At 43.2% G+C, this 17,893-nt stretch overlaps 1 protein-coding gene across 1 annotated transcript in view; it reads left to right on the top strand.

Annotated features, from left to right (window-relative positions):
• The window catches only part of ADAMTS13 (ADAM metallopeptidase with thrombospondin type 1 motif 13), a 106,965-nt gene that overhangs the window by 31,719 nt on the left and 57,353 nt on the right, over window positions 1-17,893 (top strand). The window contains exons 12-16 of the mRNA XM_089677077.1: window positions 418-522; window positions 4,733-4,884; window positions 6,727-6,790; window positions 8,801-8,927; window positions 9,829-9,974. Of these exons, the coding sequence (XP_089533203.1) occupies window positions 418-522; window positions 4,733-4,884; window positions 6,727-6,790; window positions 8,801-8,927; window positions 9,829-9,974 (594 nt within the window). The remainder of the gene's footprint in view (window positions 1-417; window positions 523-4,732; window positions 4,885-6,726; window positions 6,791-8,800; window positions 8,928-9,828; window positions 9,975-17,893) is intronic.

The following is a 17,893-nucleotide window of genomic DNA, read 5'->3' as shown; positions in this document are numbered from 1 at the left end:
AACCTCCTCCACTGGCTACAGTGGAACCAAAAACTAAATTAATCTAACCTAAAAGAAACCTAAGTAGAGGGGTGCTAGAGGCATTCATCATTTAAGAGTCTACAAAGAGAGGTAATCGTCTCTTGATTATTTATTCCATGACTACTTTGTCTGAACCTTAAAAGTAATAGAAAAATCCCTTTTAATTTAAATGTTTGATGGCGAGGTTATAAAAAAAAACCCTGTAGTCAACCTTTGTAAAGTCCAGTCTAAAATTCACTTGTACAACAGTAGCGTGTCTTTTTTATTTTGAGACATTTGCAAGCCTAATCAATATTTGGGTAAAAAACCCACAGAGCCCCATCTAAAATCACATTGTACTATTTGTGTTGGAGTTACACTATTACGTTTGTTGAATAATTATGGTGCTTCGTACAGGATATGTGTAGCGTCCTCTCCTGCCATGTCAGCCACGAAGATATGACCAGCTGCAACCGACTTCTCGTCCCACTTCTAGATGGCACAGAGTGTGGCCAGAACAAGGTAATAAGTATGGGTCTTGTTGACTTCAATTGATCATGTAAGATTTGCCACCAGAAAGTAATTTCTGGAGTTTTATAGGTTTGACTACTTTACTAATAGTGACCCACTCTGTACCTTTACCTGGAAACACTGCCATTCCAATGACAACAATTAGGCTTCAGTCACTTTAGCCTTTTCTGTACTTTATTTGCTTAGTAGGCTGTGGACATAGGGTTAGGGCTACAAAAATAACAAAATATCCTATGCCTTATTATGTAAGCAACAAAAGTGGTTGGTGGCTCTAATGTCTTGAGCAGTAGGCTCCCGGTAAAACCAAAATGAATGGTGGCTCAGATTCTTCAATGGCAGCCTCCCAGTTACAAATGGATCCATTGAGAATAGCTAATTGGTGGCCCTGGATCATTCAGTAGCAGACTTCCATTGACAATGGATCCTTTAAGTCCCACTATTGGTGGCTCTAGATGCTGCTACTACTCTAGGAGAGTAGCTGCAGGTTTCTCAACAACAGTTGCAGATTTCTCAACAACAGTTTAGATGGTCTCCATGCCATGTCCATCTGGCAGCAGCTTTCCCTAAGCTCTTCTGATCTTACTGTAGGTCCACATAGCAGATTCCTCTGAAGATATTCTAGAAGACACCCTTATTCCTGATTCTTCAGCTGTGGGCCTTGGTTCAGGCTGTAGGCTGGGCCAGGCCGCAACAAACAAAACCTCCTCACTTTGACGTCCTTTTCAGGTAGCAGCCTGGGGAGGAAACACTGAAATGTCTAGAAGGTTTCTGCTAATACTTATTCTCAGCCCTCAGCACACATCACTGGAATAAAACCCTCAGTGATTGGCCAAGGAAGATAGATATTTAATACATTGTCACTTCTCACACTAACTACTGGCAGCAACTCAACAGCATCAGCCAGAAATAATTAATGTCTTCAATTTAGGAGAAACCCAATTAACACAGAAAACAAAAACATAAATCAGCCTAGCTGCAAACACTAACTTTAACTAGCAAAACTCCAGCTTAAGAAGGGTCCCTACACTACAAAAATACTTTGTTTATATAAAACACGGCAACAGATAATGGAGAACTGAACTACATACAGTGGCCTGGCATGGGCAGGGCTGGTTGCCCTGGGCACAAAATTCTTAGAGGCACAAAAAGTCTGCCATCTTGCGTATGCAGGCTTTGTCCTAGGGGCCCAGTGCTAGAACAAGTTGGCCTCACAAATTCACCAGGCAGCAGTGCACTAGATCCAGACACCCAGGGCACCTCTCTCAAATCTCCTGTGGGGTGTCCCAGGTCCCTAGTGTTGCAATCTTTCCCTCTGCAGCAGCCAGCATTTTCCCCTGCCAGCTGCCTGCAACAACAATAGACACCAGAGACAAGGAAAAATAGGCTCCTCCTCCGCTCTGATTTTTACTATGCACAAGAGGAGGAGGAGCAGACAGCATGCCCTCCCTCCCCCCCTATATTGAGCTGTGCTGATAGCTTTTCAGTATTTCAAGGAGGACAAATTGCACTGGGGGGGGGGGGGGGGCATATGACCGGGAGGAGGTGAAGGTGGTGGATTTATGCTGGGAGGAGTGATGGGGGGGGGATTTGTGTTGTGTGGCAATATGGGAAGGGAGAGGATATGTATTAGAAGAGTGAGGGACAATTGAAGGGGTGATTTGTTATAGGAGGGGGGAGAAGATTTGTGCTGGGAGGGGGAATTTATGCTAAAAGATGGGGTTTGGGGCGATTTGTGCCTGGAGGGGGCTTTGGGAATTGGTGAGGTTGCAGAGATTCATACTGGAAGAGGTTGAGGATCCTGGTATAAGGTAAGACACAGATTTTCCTACTATGTATCATATATATACAGTCATGGCCGAAATTGTTGGCACCCTTGATATTTTTCCTGAAAATCAAGTATTTCACACAAAAAAGGTATTGCATTAACACATGTTTTGCTATACACATGTTTATTCCCTTTGTATGTATTGGAACAAATATAAAACAGAGGCAGAAAAGCAAATATGACATAATGTCACACAAAACCCCAAAAATGGGCTGGACAAAAGTATTGGCACCCTTAACTTAATATTTGGTTGCACACCCTTTGGAAAACATAACTGAAATCAGTCGCTTCCTATAACCATCAATAAGCTTCTGACACCTCTCACCCGGAATTTTGGACCACTCTTCCTTTGCAAACAGCTCCAGGTCTCTCTTATTGGAAGGACACCTTTTCCCAACAGCAATTTTAAGATCTCTCCACAGGTGTTCAATGGGATTTAGATCTGGGCTCATTGCTGGCCACTTCAGAACTCTCCAGCGCTTCTTTGCCATCCATTTCTGAGTGCTTTTTGACGTATGTTTGGGGTCATTGTCCTGCTGGAAGACCCAGGATCTTGGACGCAAACCCAGCTTTCTGACACTGGGCCCTACAGTGCGACCCAAAATCCTTTGGTAATCCTCAGATTTCATGATGCCTTGCACACAGTCAAGGCACCCAGTGCCAGAGGCAGCAAAACAACCCCAAAACATCATTGAACCTCCACCATATTTTACCGTAGGTACTGTGTTTTGTTCTTTGTAGGCCTCATTCCGTTTTCGGTAAACAGTAGAATGATGTGCTTTACCGAAAAGCTCTATCTTGGTCTCATCTGTCCACAAGACGTTTTCCCAGAAGGCTTTTGGCTTACTCAAGTACATTTTGGCAAACTGTAGTCTTGCTTTTTTATGTCTCTGTGTCAGCAGTGGGGTCCTCCTGGGTCTCCTGCCATAGCGTTTCATTTCATTTAAATGTCGACGGATAGTTCGCGCTGACACTGATGCTCCCTGAGCCTGCAGGACAGCTTGAATGTCTTTGGAACATGTTTGGGGCTGCTTATCCACCATCCGGACTATTCTGCGTTGCAATCTTTCATCAATTTTCCTCATCCGTCCACGACCAGGGAGATTAGCTACAGTGCCATGGGTTGCAAACTTCTTGATAATGTTGCGCACTGTGGACAAAGGCAAATCTAGTTCTCTGGAGATGGACTTGTAACCTTGAGATTGTTGATATTTTGCCACAATTTTGGTTCTCAGGTCCTCAGACAGTTCTCGTCTCCTCTTTCTGTTGTCCATGCTTAGTGTGGCACAGACAGACACACAATGCAAAGGTTAAGTGAACGTCTCTCCTTTTTATCTGCTTTCAGGTGTGATTTCTATATTGCCCACACCTGTTACTTGCCCCAGGTGAGTTTACAGGAGCATCACATGCTTGTAACATTCTTATTTATCCGCAGTTGTGAAAGGGTGCCAATACTTTTGTCCAGCCCATTTTTGGAGGTTTGTGTGACATTATGTCGAATTTGCTTTCTTTCCTCCCTTTTTTTGTTTTGTCCCAATACACACAAAAGGAATAAACATGTGTATAGCAAAACATGTGTTAATGCAATACGTTTCGTGAGAAATACATGATTTCCTGGAGAAATATCAAGGGTGCCAACAATTTCGGCCATGACTGTATATATATATATATATATATATATACAGGGGCAGACTGACAACTCATGGGGCCACTGGGCAATAAGTGATCATGGGGCCCCTGTGCCCTTGCCCAAACTCAAAAAAGCCTATGAAAAAGGTACCAGGGGCATCTCATGGGGCCCCCTACTGACCCCGGGCCCTTGGGCAGTGCCCGAGTTTCCAAATGGTCAGTCCGCCCCTGTATATATATAAATATATATATATATTAATATAATCTGGTGGGAGGAACAGTTCACGGGTTAGGCTGTGTAATATTTGCCTTGCTGGGAACTGGCAACTCACTCAACCTACTCTACACTACTGACTATTTATACATTAATTTTATTCTATTTTTTTGTATGATATATAGAATGTTAGATACTATTTTGTATTACTTACAGTATAACATGAGGTTACTGTCTGGACAAAACATAATACAGTCTATATACCAGTCCAGCATATCTTAGTACTCTCCCAGGATCAAATACCACACTAGCTTTCCCACCCCAGTCCTCTTCTGCCCCTCAATATTTTATTCTTATCACTTTCAAAACGTTGCAGTGGCCTGGATCTATCACTATAAAGTCAGGCCTTTAATACGTGTCTCTCTGTACAGTATATGGGGACTAGTTAGTTCTCTTGTTGATCTGCTCTGGCTAACATATAGACTTTCATATGAATAACAATAAGTAATAAGCGGAATGTCTCTTTTCCCCAGTGGTGTCACAAAGGACACTGCAGATCCTTTGAAGAGCTCAATCCAGTTGCAGCAGTGCATGGTGTCTGGTCCAGCTGGAGCACCTTCTCAATCTGTTCTCGGAGCTGTGGGGGTGGAGTGATTGTGCGGAAAAGGCAATGCAACAATCCGAGGTAAAACATATACTTAGAGCGGAGGTGTAACTAGAACCTTTAGGGAGCCGATGCAAGAAACCATGAAGGGCCCCCCTAACCCCCCCCCCTTCCCTCTGAGCCCAGGGCCCTTTACTTCAATTTCAGTCCCTTTATTATGGTCCCACAGCAGAATCATTTCACACATTCTGCAGCTGGCTCCCCATCCTACCACTTGGGTGGAGTTGCCACCTTTTCTTCAAGCCAAACCCAAACACTTTGGCAAATTTTTTGTAGCATACATTATACATATATATTGTGAATAAATAACATTTCTAATCATATGGAATTTATCAAAAGAGTCCCCGTTTACATCAAAGTCCACAGAGTTCCCCCTCTACATCTGGATCCGCAGAGTTCCCCTTTACATCTGAAAGTGCAGAGTTCCCCTTTACATTTGACTCTGCAGCATTCCCCCTACATCTGAACTCGCAGAGTTCTCCTTACACTGTAAGGGGTGACTCTCCAGACTCTAATGTAAGAAAGAGCTTTGTGGACTCTAATTTAAGGGGGGACACTGGGAACCCTGCAGATTCTGGTGTTAGGGGAACTCTAATATAAGGGGGTTCTGGTAACCAGAGTCCCCACTTACATCAAAGTTCCCAGAATTACGCTTTAATCAGGGTTCCTAGAGCATCTGTTACATCAGAGTCAGCAGAGCCCCCCTACATCAGGTTCTGCAGAGCTCCCCACCACCAGAGTCCACAGAGCTCCCTCCATCAGAGTCCACAGAGCTCCCTCCATCAGAGTCCACAGAGCCCCCCTCCATCAGAGTCCACAGAGCCCCCATCCATCAGAGTCTGCAGAGCCCCCACAGCATCAGAGTCTGCAAAGCCCCACACATCAGAGTCCGCAGAGTCCCCTCACCATCAGTGTCCACAGAGCCCCCCTACATCATAGTCCAAAGAGACCCCCACATCAGAGTCTGTAGAGCCCCCCCACCATCAGAGTCTGCAGAGCCCCCCTACACCAGAGTCTACAGAATTTCCACTTACACTGTAAGGGAGATCTCTGTAGACTCTGGAATGTAAAGGGGAACTCTGATTTAAGGGGGGCTCTGATGTATGGGGGAATGCTGTGAACTCTGGTGTAAAGGGGTCTCTGCTCACCAAAGCCCCCCCCTTACAACAGAGTCTACAGAGCCAACCTACATCAGAGTCTGCAGACCCCCCCACCATCAGAGTCTGCAGAGCACCCCTTACATCAGAGCCCCTCTTACAATATTGTACTGGGAGGCAGGAGAGGGGAGGAAGGGGGGAGACTTGCATGGATGCATGGATGAATGGATTGGCTGTTGGCACCGTTCCGCTTCCTGCTGTGTGGCTTCAGTCAAACTTCCTTGGCTCTGCTCCTCCTCCCACCTTCTCCTCCTGTGTCTGCCTCATCCACTAACCCACCCACAAGGAGTGTAAAAGGGAAGTGGGCGGGGCAGACACAGAAGGAGAGGGCGGGAGGAGGAGGAGGAGCAGAGCCAGCTCTCTCTCGGTGCTCTACTATTCATGTGTGTGTGTGGGGGGGGGGGAGGGGGGGTAACCGTCAGCGCTGGCTCTGGGCTGCCTGTGAGAGAATCTCACCTCAGAGCTCTGCAGCCAGAAACAGTGGGCAGACACAGTCCGGGCTCTTGGGCCCACCCCAAGTGGCGGAACTCCTGGGCTCAGTCACAAGAATTTTAATCTCCGCATTCAAAAAGGATTATTTACTGTAAGAGCTGTGAAAATGTGGAACAGTTTCCAAAGAAACCATTGAAAGTTGATAACTGTTTGCTACTAAACACCACTTCAATATGAAATAAGCCCAGTATATATGGCCTCCTTTCCTCCACAGGCCAGCTTTTGGTGGTCAAGACTGCAAAGGATCCAGTCTCCAGGCTAAAATGTGTAATATGCAGGTAGGTCATTGCTTCCAGTTCCGGGCTAGCTATTGTCAGTACATTCAGTGCACATTCATACATACATATACTAAGGCCCTTTTAGACAGAAGCCAATTAACCTACCAGCATGTCTTTGGGGTATGGGAGGAAATCAGAGTACCTGGAGGAAACCCACACAGACACAGGGAGAAGGTAGTGATGCAATTGGGATTTGAATTGATGACTCTAGTGCTGCTAGGCATGTTGGGATATCTCTACACAAAGGGATTGATTGATAAAGAATTAACATAGCCATTCACTCAAGTGCATGTACTGTACATGTGAAGAGGGCAAAAAACAAATGTAAATAGCAGTTATATCCTGTGTTGTTCAAATGTAAATCATTGATTTTAAATGGGAAAATATGGCATTTTGCCACTAGATGAAACTAATTAATATAGGAAATTCCTATGGTGCTTAGTGCCAGCAAGTGGCCAAATAGGATATGTTCCATTTTAAATCAATGATTTACATTCAAACTGCACAGAATATAGCCTACTTACATTTGTTTTGCCCCATTTGCATGGAACAAATATGCATGCACCTTTTTGCAAAATTATTTTTATTGAATTTTAAAAGAAATTTAGAGATACAAAACAGAGCCTATAGGTCATACCCAGGCTTGGTACCACAATTAAACAAGTTACAACATAATTATAACAATTAACAATTAGTTAACCTGTACGCTCATTCTCAAGGTATAAATGGACAATCTTAGACACCAAAACTCCAGAACAAACTCCCAGCTAGGAATTGTACAGGAATGGCAATCCAGGGGCTCCAGACCAATGTGAATAACCAAACAGTCAGGGGTCAGAGCTAGGTCCTCAAGCGAATCTGGAGTATCCACCCAAATATCCCATGTTATGAAACTTATAAGGGTATCCCCTTGAGATGTAGGTGGCCTTATACAATGACAACATAGAATTAATTATCTTCTTCCAGGAGTTAGATCTAGGGGCATTAGGAGACTTCCATTGAAACACAATGGTTTTCCTAGCATAAAACAATAAAATTCCCACTAAGGCTCTGGTGGCTCTACTGTGTGTCAGCGAATCAACCAGCCCCAGCAGGCATACGTCCACCGAAAGTGGTACTTGAATGGTAGTAACTGAAAAAATACAGCTCACTACCGATCCCCCAAAAAACTGAACATGTGGGCATTGTCAGAAAATATCAATGAAATCTGCTGGGGTCGCCCCACGTCTCCAGCAGTCTGCCCGAACTGAAGGATATATTCTATGAAGACGAATGGGGGAAAAATAAATACTGTGCAGAATTTTAAACTGGATCAGCCTATCTTTAACTGAGACAAACTCTTAAAAGGAACATTCCCTAACATCCTCCTAATCTTCATCGTTCAGGTTTGGAGAATCAACTAGCCACTTACTTTTAAGCACTTCCAGTCCCTTATGAACAGAGGGAATCAGTTTCTTATAAATATTGGAAAGAGGCTTAATCAAAGAATCACTTTTAATTAAATTCTCCAAATCGGATTCATACAGAACCATATGTGTTACTGGAAATTGTGTACGATAAGCGTGTCTGAGCTGCAGGTATCTAAACAGAAAGGTATTTGAGAGACCATATTGCTGTTTTAGGCTATCAAATGTACGTAATTCCCCCCCAATACAAATTTGGTTAATATACTTAATACCATTTGCTGCCCAAACATGAGGATCAGGGATAATGATGAATTCAAGTAACCTAGGATTACACCATAATGGAACATGCGGAGAAATAGCTTCCAGGGAAGCCCCAGACCATGCCCGTAATACTGCTCACATCGCCCCGGTCAATGACAGAGGAGCCAGCGGGTCACGATAAACCAGATTCCACAATGCTTTGTAAGATCCTAAATAGGAAGAAATATGCATGCACTTTCATTGGGCAAAAGGCTATGCTAAGTCTTATAGCTTTCATTGTACTTGATAGCTTTTTTTGTTTATTTCCATGTCAAAAAAGAAAATTTTTGGTGTTTTTTTTCAGGATTGTGGAAAGACCCAACTAGATTTTATGACAGAACAATGTGCAGCTACAGACAACAAACCCCTTGTCTTGTCTCCTGGGGTGGTTTCAAAATACAGCTGGACATCGGCTGCGGCATTTGCACATGGTAAGTGCATCTATCAAACCAAAAAATATTTGCGAAAACTTGTAATTTAAACATGACGCATTGGGGTTAATTTACTAAAAGCAGATCGGCAGTGCACTTTGCAAGGTATTTTTCCCTTAGCTTAGTGAATGTGATGAAATTTAACTTTGCAAAGAATACCCAATGACATGCAGGGAAGATAGAATAGCAGTGTTTTTCTAGCATATGATTTGATAATGGAAGGCAGTGGAGTTTCACTTCCTTCACTAAGCTTCAGGAAAAATTCCTTTGCAAAGTGAACAGTCTGTTTGCCTTTAATAAATCATCCCCTGTGGGTTAAAATATAGTAACTTTTTTTATGAGATCCTGCATAGCAAAAACACTACTAATGCATTTCAATCTGATGGGGTCTTAATGGGATAGTTCCAAGATGGAAGTGTGTCACTGTAGAACTCCAACCCAAATTTTTTTAATTGTCGTTTTTAGAGCAAGGAAGTGTAAGAACCCCTGTTATGTTTTCATTGCTGTATAGATCCCTGATTTTGGTAAAGTGCCAAAAAAAATTTTATTTTTGGATAGAGAGATGGAAGGGTTAGAAACAATTTTATTTCCTGTTGGAGATATTTTCCTTAATTTCATGCCACAACAGAATGATTTTTCTAAAGTAGGGGAAATCTTATCACTGGAAGAGATGTCCCTATTAGAGGATTACCATTCTGGTGACAACTGTAAAATTTTGGATTTCTGTCTTGGTGGCAGTGGTCATCAGGACAGGTCAAGAGGGTGAATCCCTTCAGTGGTAACATATACAGCAATTGAGAGAGGTTCTAACTCTTCCACACTTCTATTTAAAACAAGAAAAAAATTTCTAGCTGGACGAAATAAAACAGCTGATATTTTTATTCTTCTGTTTGATAACCAGGCGATGAGCTTTGCCAGCATATGTGTCAGGCACAGGGGATGAGTTTCATGGTGCAAAGAGGGGAGAGCTTTGTAGACGGCACCCGATGTGAGCAAAGTGCAGAGGCAAACGGGATGTTTAACATGTGCGTAGCCGGCAAATGCAAGGTGAGGCCAGTAAAAAGTTACTCAAATTTTAATTTATTGTTTTAATATAGTCACTACTGAATGTTATCCAATAAGGACAATGATATCACTGTAAGTAAATTGTTATTGGCAAACAGTGACATTACACATGTAAAATAGAACTGATAACTGGACCGCAGCAGTTTTTAGCACATTTTGCTGGCTGGAAGCTAAAAAGAGTAGGAAATATGAGTGGAGAGTGAAAATAGTTTTGCTTTTGACTTCTGGTGCTTGTAGTTGTTTTATTTTCTTCTTTAGGGTTTTGCCAGCAGCTTTAACTTTTTAAATCACCTTTTTTGTCATTTTTTAAATAGCATTTTTTCATCTTTCCTTCCTTCAGTATGCTAATTAAAGGGAGGGGTTAATTGGTCACAGGTGATCCAGGTACTATATAACTCTGTAGAGCATGCATGTGTGATTGGCACATTTTGCTGGCTGGAAGCTAAAAGAGTGGGAAATTTGAGTGTAGAGGGAAAAACAGTTTTGCTATTGACTGCTGGCGCTTGTAGTTGTTTTATTTTCTTCTTTGGGGTCTTGCTAGCAGCTTTTACTTTTTAAAATCTTTTCTGTCACTTTTTTAATAGCATTTTTTTCGCCTTTCCTTCCTTCAGTCTGCTGATTAAGAGGAGTGGTTAATTGGTCATAGGTGCTACAGGTACTATATAGCTTTCTGTAGAGCTTGCTTATTCCTAAGCTTGCCTGTATTTTGCTTGCTGGACCTTTGATTAAGTGAAGTTAAAAAACCAGAGTTGAAAACAGGAGTCTTCTAATCTGTAAGTGACAACTAATATTTCCTGTTAATGATAATACTGAAACTGCGATGAGTGCTAGCAGTGTTAAAGTTTTTTTGCAGGGCACAGTGCGCCACATGTATGCAACAATGGAGCAAAAGCTCCAGGATGGATACTGCTGTTACAGATGTGAGCAGGTTGCCCTTCTGGAAACTCGCGTTAGAGATCTGGAGGAGCAAGTTACAACACTGGGCAGACCTGACAACCTTGAAAGGGGTCTTCTGCTCTCTGGGCAGGTAGCTTATGGGATTGATGTGAAGGGGATAGTCAGGATTATCAGGTAGGAAGATGGGTTACTCTAGTGAGGGGGAGTGGTAGGGGCTTACAGAAAAAGGCCAGCCCTGGGTTTGAACACCCAACAGATTTGCCAAGTTGGGTTAAGATGTGGGGGTGGCAAACTCAGGGGTGGCAGCCCTGGATGTCACTGCTATCCCTAACAGCCAGGAGGGCAGACCATCTGGGAGGGGTGGTGAGGGTAGTGCAGGAAGGCGTAGACAGTTGGTGGTAATAGGGGATTCTATAATCAGGACGGATAGAAAATGTGGCGCCAGGATCATCTCAACTGAATGGTTTGCTGTCTCCCTCATGCCAGGGTTTGGCACTTTGTGGACCGGGTTGATAAATTACTGGGAGGGGCTGGGCATGACCCCAGCTGTCTTGATCCATGTTGGAACCAATGACAGAATACATGGAATGTGGGGGCTCCTTAAGAATCAATATAAAGAACTAGGCTGCAAGTTGAAGGGAAGGACCTCCAAGGTGATATTCTCTGAGATATTACTTGTGCCATGCGCAACACAGGAAAGACAGGGGGAGATTAGAGAACTGAATGTATGGCTAAAGACTTGGTGTAAGAGGGAAGGATTTGGGTTTCTAGAGCACTAGACTGACTTTTCATTGGGGTGCTAAAGATGGTTTGCACCTAAATGGAAGGGGGTCTGCTGTGCTGCGGGAGAGGTTTATGGGACAGCTGGAGGAGCATTTAAACTAGGATCGAGGGGGGGAGGGAGAATTAGATTAAGGGGCAGACAGGTCAGACGGGGTCAGTCCTTATTGGTAGGTGAATAAGGAAAGATGGGGGGAGGGCTATAACAGGTGATAAGAAGGTTCCCATGTTACAAACAACTATTGGAATTGGTATGAAAATAAAAAATATGCAACAATACGTGTGCAAAAGGTGTCGGTGTTTGTTCACCAATGCCAGAAGTCTGCCAAGCAAAAGAGATGAATTGGAAGCTTTGGTGTATGAAGAGAACTATGATTTAATTGGTATTGCTGAATCTTGGATTCATTCTCCACATGACTGGGCCATTAATATTACTGGATCTGTTCTGTTTCGGAGAGACAGAGTAAAACGGAAAGGTGGTGGTGTCTGTGTCTATGTGAGAAGTGATCTCAAAGCGAGTGTGAAAAAGGACTTAGTTGATGGAGAATGTAATGAGGCTGAAGCATTATGGGTGGAACTGCCCATTGAGGTGCGTACTACAAAGGTAATTGGAGTTTGTTATAAGCCACCCAGTGCTAATGAGGAGGTGGAGACTCAGCTCCTTGCACAGATCAAAAGGGCTGGGACAGTGATAATAATGAGGAATTCTAACTAACCAGAAATTGACTAGAGTAATGGCCTTGCAGGAACAGTTAAAGGGCAAAAATGTATAAACCTACTACAGGGCAATTTTATGGTCCAGTTCATAGAGTCCCCAACTAGGAATGATGCTCTGCTGGACCTGGTGATCTCAAACCATGCAGAGCTTATTACTAATGTCCATATGAAAGAACATCTGGTTAGCAGTGACCATAACATGATTTCATTTGTTAGCTGTAAACAACAAGCACATAAGGGAAAATAAAAACACTCAACTTTAAGAGCTAATTTTCCAACACAACACAGAAATGGGAGTTCTTTAAAAAGATCAAATGCACTCAACAATAAAAAATGGTGTAGCGCTACATACAAATATAAAAATATATATAAATGATGATATACTCTATATAAACAAAATAGTGCCATAAACTGTATACACCAATATGTGTATATTGTGAATCCCAAATGCGGGATATTTGTATAATCAGTGCCAAAGTGTTCAAGCAAAATATATGATAAATGACAAACATTTTTAAATCAATATTAAACATAAAATAAAACTCCAATATATGTGAATAACACAATCAAGGTGTTTCACTGCTTCAGGGCATACAATATGTGCAGTGTGGGTACACAGCACATCGATAGATAATCCTTCACTGGCTGCCTCTTACCTCAGATCGACAACCCCAAAGGGCCAAAGCGCCTTTTGGATCACCCCTGGATCCTTCCCGAATGTGCACTCCTTTTTGCCCGATCTCCTGGGACTTTAACCACACTGGTATCATACAGCAACTCTGGTATCACTTCCACTGGGTAGGTAGGTAGGAACCCTCACAAACACCAACTTACTCTCATGTGCTCATGAAACAAGAGAAAAACATTCTCCATAGTGCAAAACCGCTTTTATTCCATGTAAATAGCTTTAAGTATGGCAAAAACACACTCACATTTAGCTTCTAGAAAACAGGCCTTAACACCACATGTAATGGGTGTATTGCATGAATCAAAGGTGTACCAAGATGGCGTTCCGCTGGATGTACGTCACCACGTTGCGTCACGTCTACACGTGACTTCCTTAGGACTCCTCCTGAGCTAATGGCCTCTATTCAGTGCTCCTACTCCTCGACCTCTCCGTGGCTTTCGACACAGTCGACCACCCCCTCCTCCTCAACAAACTACACTCCCTTGGCCTCAGAGACTCTGCTCTCTCCTGGCTCTTGTCCTACCTATCATAACGCTCCTTCAGCGTTACCTATAACACTACCACCTCCCCCTCACTCCCCCTATCTGTCGGGGTCACTCAAGGCTCTGTCCTCGGGCCCCTTCTCTTCTCCATCTACACTTCCTCCCTTGGCCAACTGATACACTCTCACGGCTTCAACTACCACCTCTATGCCGACGACATGCAAATCTATCCCTCGACCCCTCGCCTCACCCCTTCAGTCTCTGCCCGAATCACTAGCCTGCTGAACGACATATCAGACTGGATGTCGCTCCACTTCCTTAAACTGAACCTCTCCAAAACCGAGCTCCTAACTTTCCCCCCAGCCCGCGCACCCCCCCCCCCACTGACTTCTCCATCATGTCTAACAATGCCACCATCAGGCCCACCCCGCAAGCCAGAGTACTTGGTGTCATTCTTGACTCCAATCTGTCCTTCCTGCCCCATGTCCAATCGCTAACAAACTCATGCAAACTCCATCTCCGCAACATCGCCAAAATACGCTCATTCCTAACCCCTGAAACCACTAAACAACTCATCCACTCCCTCATCATATCACGACTTGATTACTGCACCTCCCTCCTCACTGGCCTCCCTCACCACAGACTATCCCCGCTTCAGTCGATCCTGAATACGGCAGCCAGACTCATCCACCTTACCAACCGCTCCGTTTCTGCCACCCCCCTCTGCCAATCCCTCCATTGGCTTCCCATTGCCCAACAGATCAAATTCAAAATGCTTACACTGACGTACAAAGCTGTCCATAATACCGCCCCAAACTACACCACCGACCTAATATCCAAATACCACACAAAACGCACTCTCCGCTCCTCACCTCCTTCTCTCTAGTTCCCTGGTCTCCTCCTCCCATGCCCACCTTCAGCACTTCTCCAGGGCATCACCCATCCTCTGGAACTCCCTACCCCAATCCATCAGACTATCACCTACTCTCCTCTCCTCTAGGCGCACCCTGAAAACCCACCTCTTCTGGGAAGCCTACCCCGCCCCCTGCTAATTGCCCATCTCCTCCACTCTTCCTTCCACTCCATCCCCCACAGCTTTTCCTCCTGTACCACTATCCCCCCCCCCCTCCTAGATTGTAAGCTCCAAGGAGCAGGGCCCTCGAACCCCTCGTGTATCGCATTGTATTGTTATTGTACTGTCTCATGTATTGTCTCCCATTGTAATGTATAGCGGTGAGCAAACTATTGGCGCTTTATAAATACTGTATAATAATAATAATAATAATTCTGTGTAATTGAATCACTAATTGAAGGGGGCATGTTCAAAATAATAGCAGTGTGGAGTTCTATTAGTGAGGTCATTCATTCTTTGAAAAACAGGTGGCAATTATTGCCCTTATTTAAGGAAGGAAGGTAGCAAATGTTGTACATGCTGGTTACAGTGCATTTCTCTCTGAAATTCTGAGGAAAATGGGTCGTTCCAGACATTGTTCAGAAGAACAGCGTACCTTGATTAAAAAGTTGATTGGAGAGGGGAAAACATATAAAGAAGTGCAGAAAATGATAGGCTGCTCAGCTAAAATGATTGCAAATGCTTTAAAATGGCAACCAAAACCTGGAATAAAGCGAAAAACTACCATTCGAATGGATAAAAGAATAGCCAAAATGGCAAGGACTCAGCCAACAATCAGCTCCAGGAAGATCAAAGAAGGTCTAAAGTTACCTGTGAGTACTGTTACAATTAGAAAACGCCTATGTGAAGCCAAGCTATCTGCAAGAAGCCCTCGCAAAGTCCCACTGATGAAAAAAAGACATGTGCTGAAGAGGTTACAATTTACCAAAGAGCACATTGACTGGCCTAAAGAGAAATGGCGCAACATTTTGTGGACTGATGAAAGTAAGATTGTTCTTTTTGGGTCTAGTGGCCGGAGACAGTTTGTCAGACGACCACCAAACACTGAATTCAAGCCACAGTACACTGTGAAGACAGTGAAGCATGGTTGCGCAAGCATCATGATATGGGGATGTTTCTCATACTACGGTGTTGGGTCTATTTATCGCATACCAGGGATCATGGATCAGTTTGAATACAATCAGAATACTTGAAGAGGTCATGCTGCCTTATGCTGAAGAGGAAAGGCTCTTGAAATGGGTGTTCCAACAAAACAACGACCCCAAACACACCAGTAAACGTGCAACATCTTGGTTCCAGACCAACAAGAGTGACGTTATGGAGTGGCCAGCCCAATCCCCGGATCTTAATCCAATAGAAAACTTGTGGGGTGACATCATAAATGCAGTTTCTGTGGCAAAACCAAGAAATAGAGAAGAACTGTGGAATGTAGTCCAATCATCCTGGGCTGGAATACCTGTTCACAGGTGCCAGAAGTTGGTTGACTCCATGCAACACAGATGTACAGCAGTTCTCAGAAACAGTGCTTATACAACTAAATATTAATTAAGTAATTCAAAGGAAAGCAAAATCCTCAAACATTTTTCAGTTTATATAGTGAATGTTTGAGTTTGTAAAGAAGAATACAAACACTGCTATTTTTTTGAACAGTCTAATATTCACTTTTCTTAAATTTTTTTAGAGGAACAACACAAATTTGATATATTTTTCTTTATGTTTTTATTTGGAATAGAATGTGTAGTGTTCCCAATGCATTTGTGTGTATGGAAATAAAAGCTATTAGAAGGATTTTGAGCTTTATTCGCTTTTTTCAACACACTGCTATTATTTTATACACAACTGTATATATTAATAGTAAAAAGGTCAAGTCCGAGCTTGTAGTAGGTCCTTTACAAAATAATAGAGTGGGTGACTGAGGACAAAGAGAAGGCAAATTTATTAAATGCCTTCTTTAGCTCTGTGTATACAAAGGAGCATGGGGGAGCTCTTGTCCATAATTGGCGCACAATTGATATGATCCAGAAATATTTAGACAGAATAAAGGTGAATAAAGCACCTGGTCTGGCATACACCCACAGGTCCTTAAAGAATTGAGCTCTGTCATTTCAAAGCCATTGTTTCTAATTTTTAGGGTCTCTTTAATGACTGGCATAGTACCATTGGATTGGCGTAAGGCCAATGTGGTGCCTATATTTCAAAAGGGATCACAATATTTACCAAGTAATTATAGACTTATTAGTTTAACTTCTATAGTTGGGAAGATACTGGAGAGTTTAATAAAAGACCACAGACGACATGGATTCATGAAAGGCAGAAGTTGTCAAACAAATCTGATTTCTTTTAATGAGGAGGTGAGCAAAACCTTGGACAGAGGGGTGGTGGTGGACGTGTTATACTTGGATTTTGCAAATGCGTTTGACACAGTTCACCATACATGGCTAATGTGTAAGGTAAAGTCTACGGGCTTGGAAAAATCCGTATGTAACTGGCTAAAAGATCATATTCAAAGAGTAGTGGTTAATGATTCATACTCTGGTCTGGGGTCATCAGTGGTGTACCCCAGGGTTCAGTGTTGGGACCCTTACTTTTTAATATATTTATAAATGATATAGGGTCTGGGTTTAAATATACTGTTTCAGTCTTTGCAGATGACACCAAGCTGTGCAGTGGAATAACGTCCTTACAGGATGTCTCCAATTTACAAGCCGACCTCAATGCACTGTTTAATTAGGCAACTATGTGGAAAATGAGGTTTAATGTTGATAAATGTAAGGTTATGCACTTGGGGGCTAACAATATGCATGCATCATACATACTAGGGGGGGTACAACTGGGGGAATGAATGGTGGAGAAGGATCTGGGGGTTCTGGTAGATCACAAGCTTAATAATGGCACGCAATGCCAAGCTGCGGTTTCTAAAGCGAGCAAAAACCTCTCTTGTATTAAAAGAGGTATAAACTCCAGAGAGAGATATCATATTACCCCTGTACAAATCATTAGGAACACCTCATCTGGAATACGCAGTTTAGTTTGCACCAATTCACAAAAAAAATATTGGGGAACTGAAGAAAGTACAGAGAAGGGCAACCAAACTGATAAGAGGCATGGAGGAGCTCAGCTATGAGGAAAAATTAAAGGAATTTAATTTAAGGGGGGAAATGATCAACATGTATAAATAAATCAGTGGTTCATATAGTGAACTTAGTGTAGAGCATGGGTGGACTGACCATTTGGAAACTCTGGCACTGCCCAAGGGCCTGGGATCAGTAGGGGGCCCCATGAGATGCCCCTGGTACCTTTTTCATAGGCTTTTTTGAGTTTGGGCAAAGACACAGGGGCCCCATGATCCCCTGTTGCCCGGGGGCCCCATGAGTTGTCAGTCCACCCCTGGTGTAGAGTTATTCACCCTGAGGTCATCACAGAG

The sequence above is a fragment of the Staurois parvus genome, unplaced genomic scaffold (assembly GCF_062004578.1).
Source record: "Staurois parvus isolate SC_StPar_1 unplaced genomic scaffold, SC_StPar_1.0 ptg000176l, whole genome shotgun sequence".
NCBI lineage: Eukaryota > Metazoa > Chordata > Amphibia > Anura > Ranidae > Staurois > Staurois parvus.
This window is presented reverse-complemented; position numbering and strand designations above follow the sequence as displayed.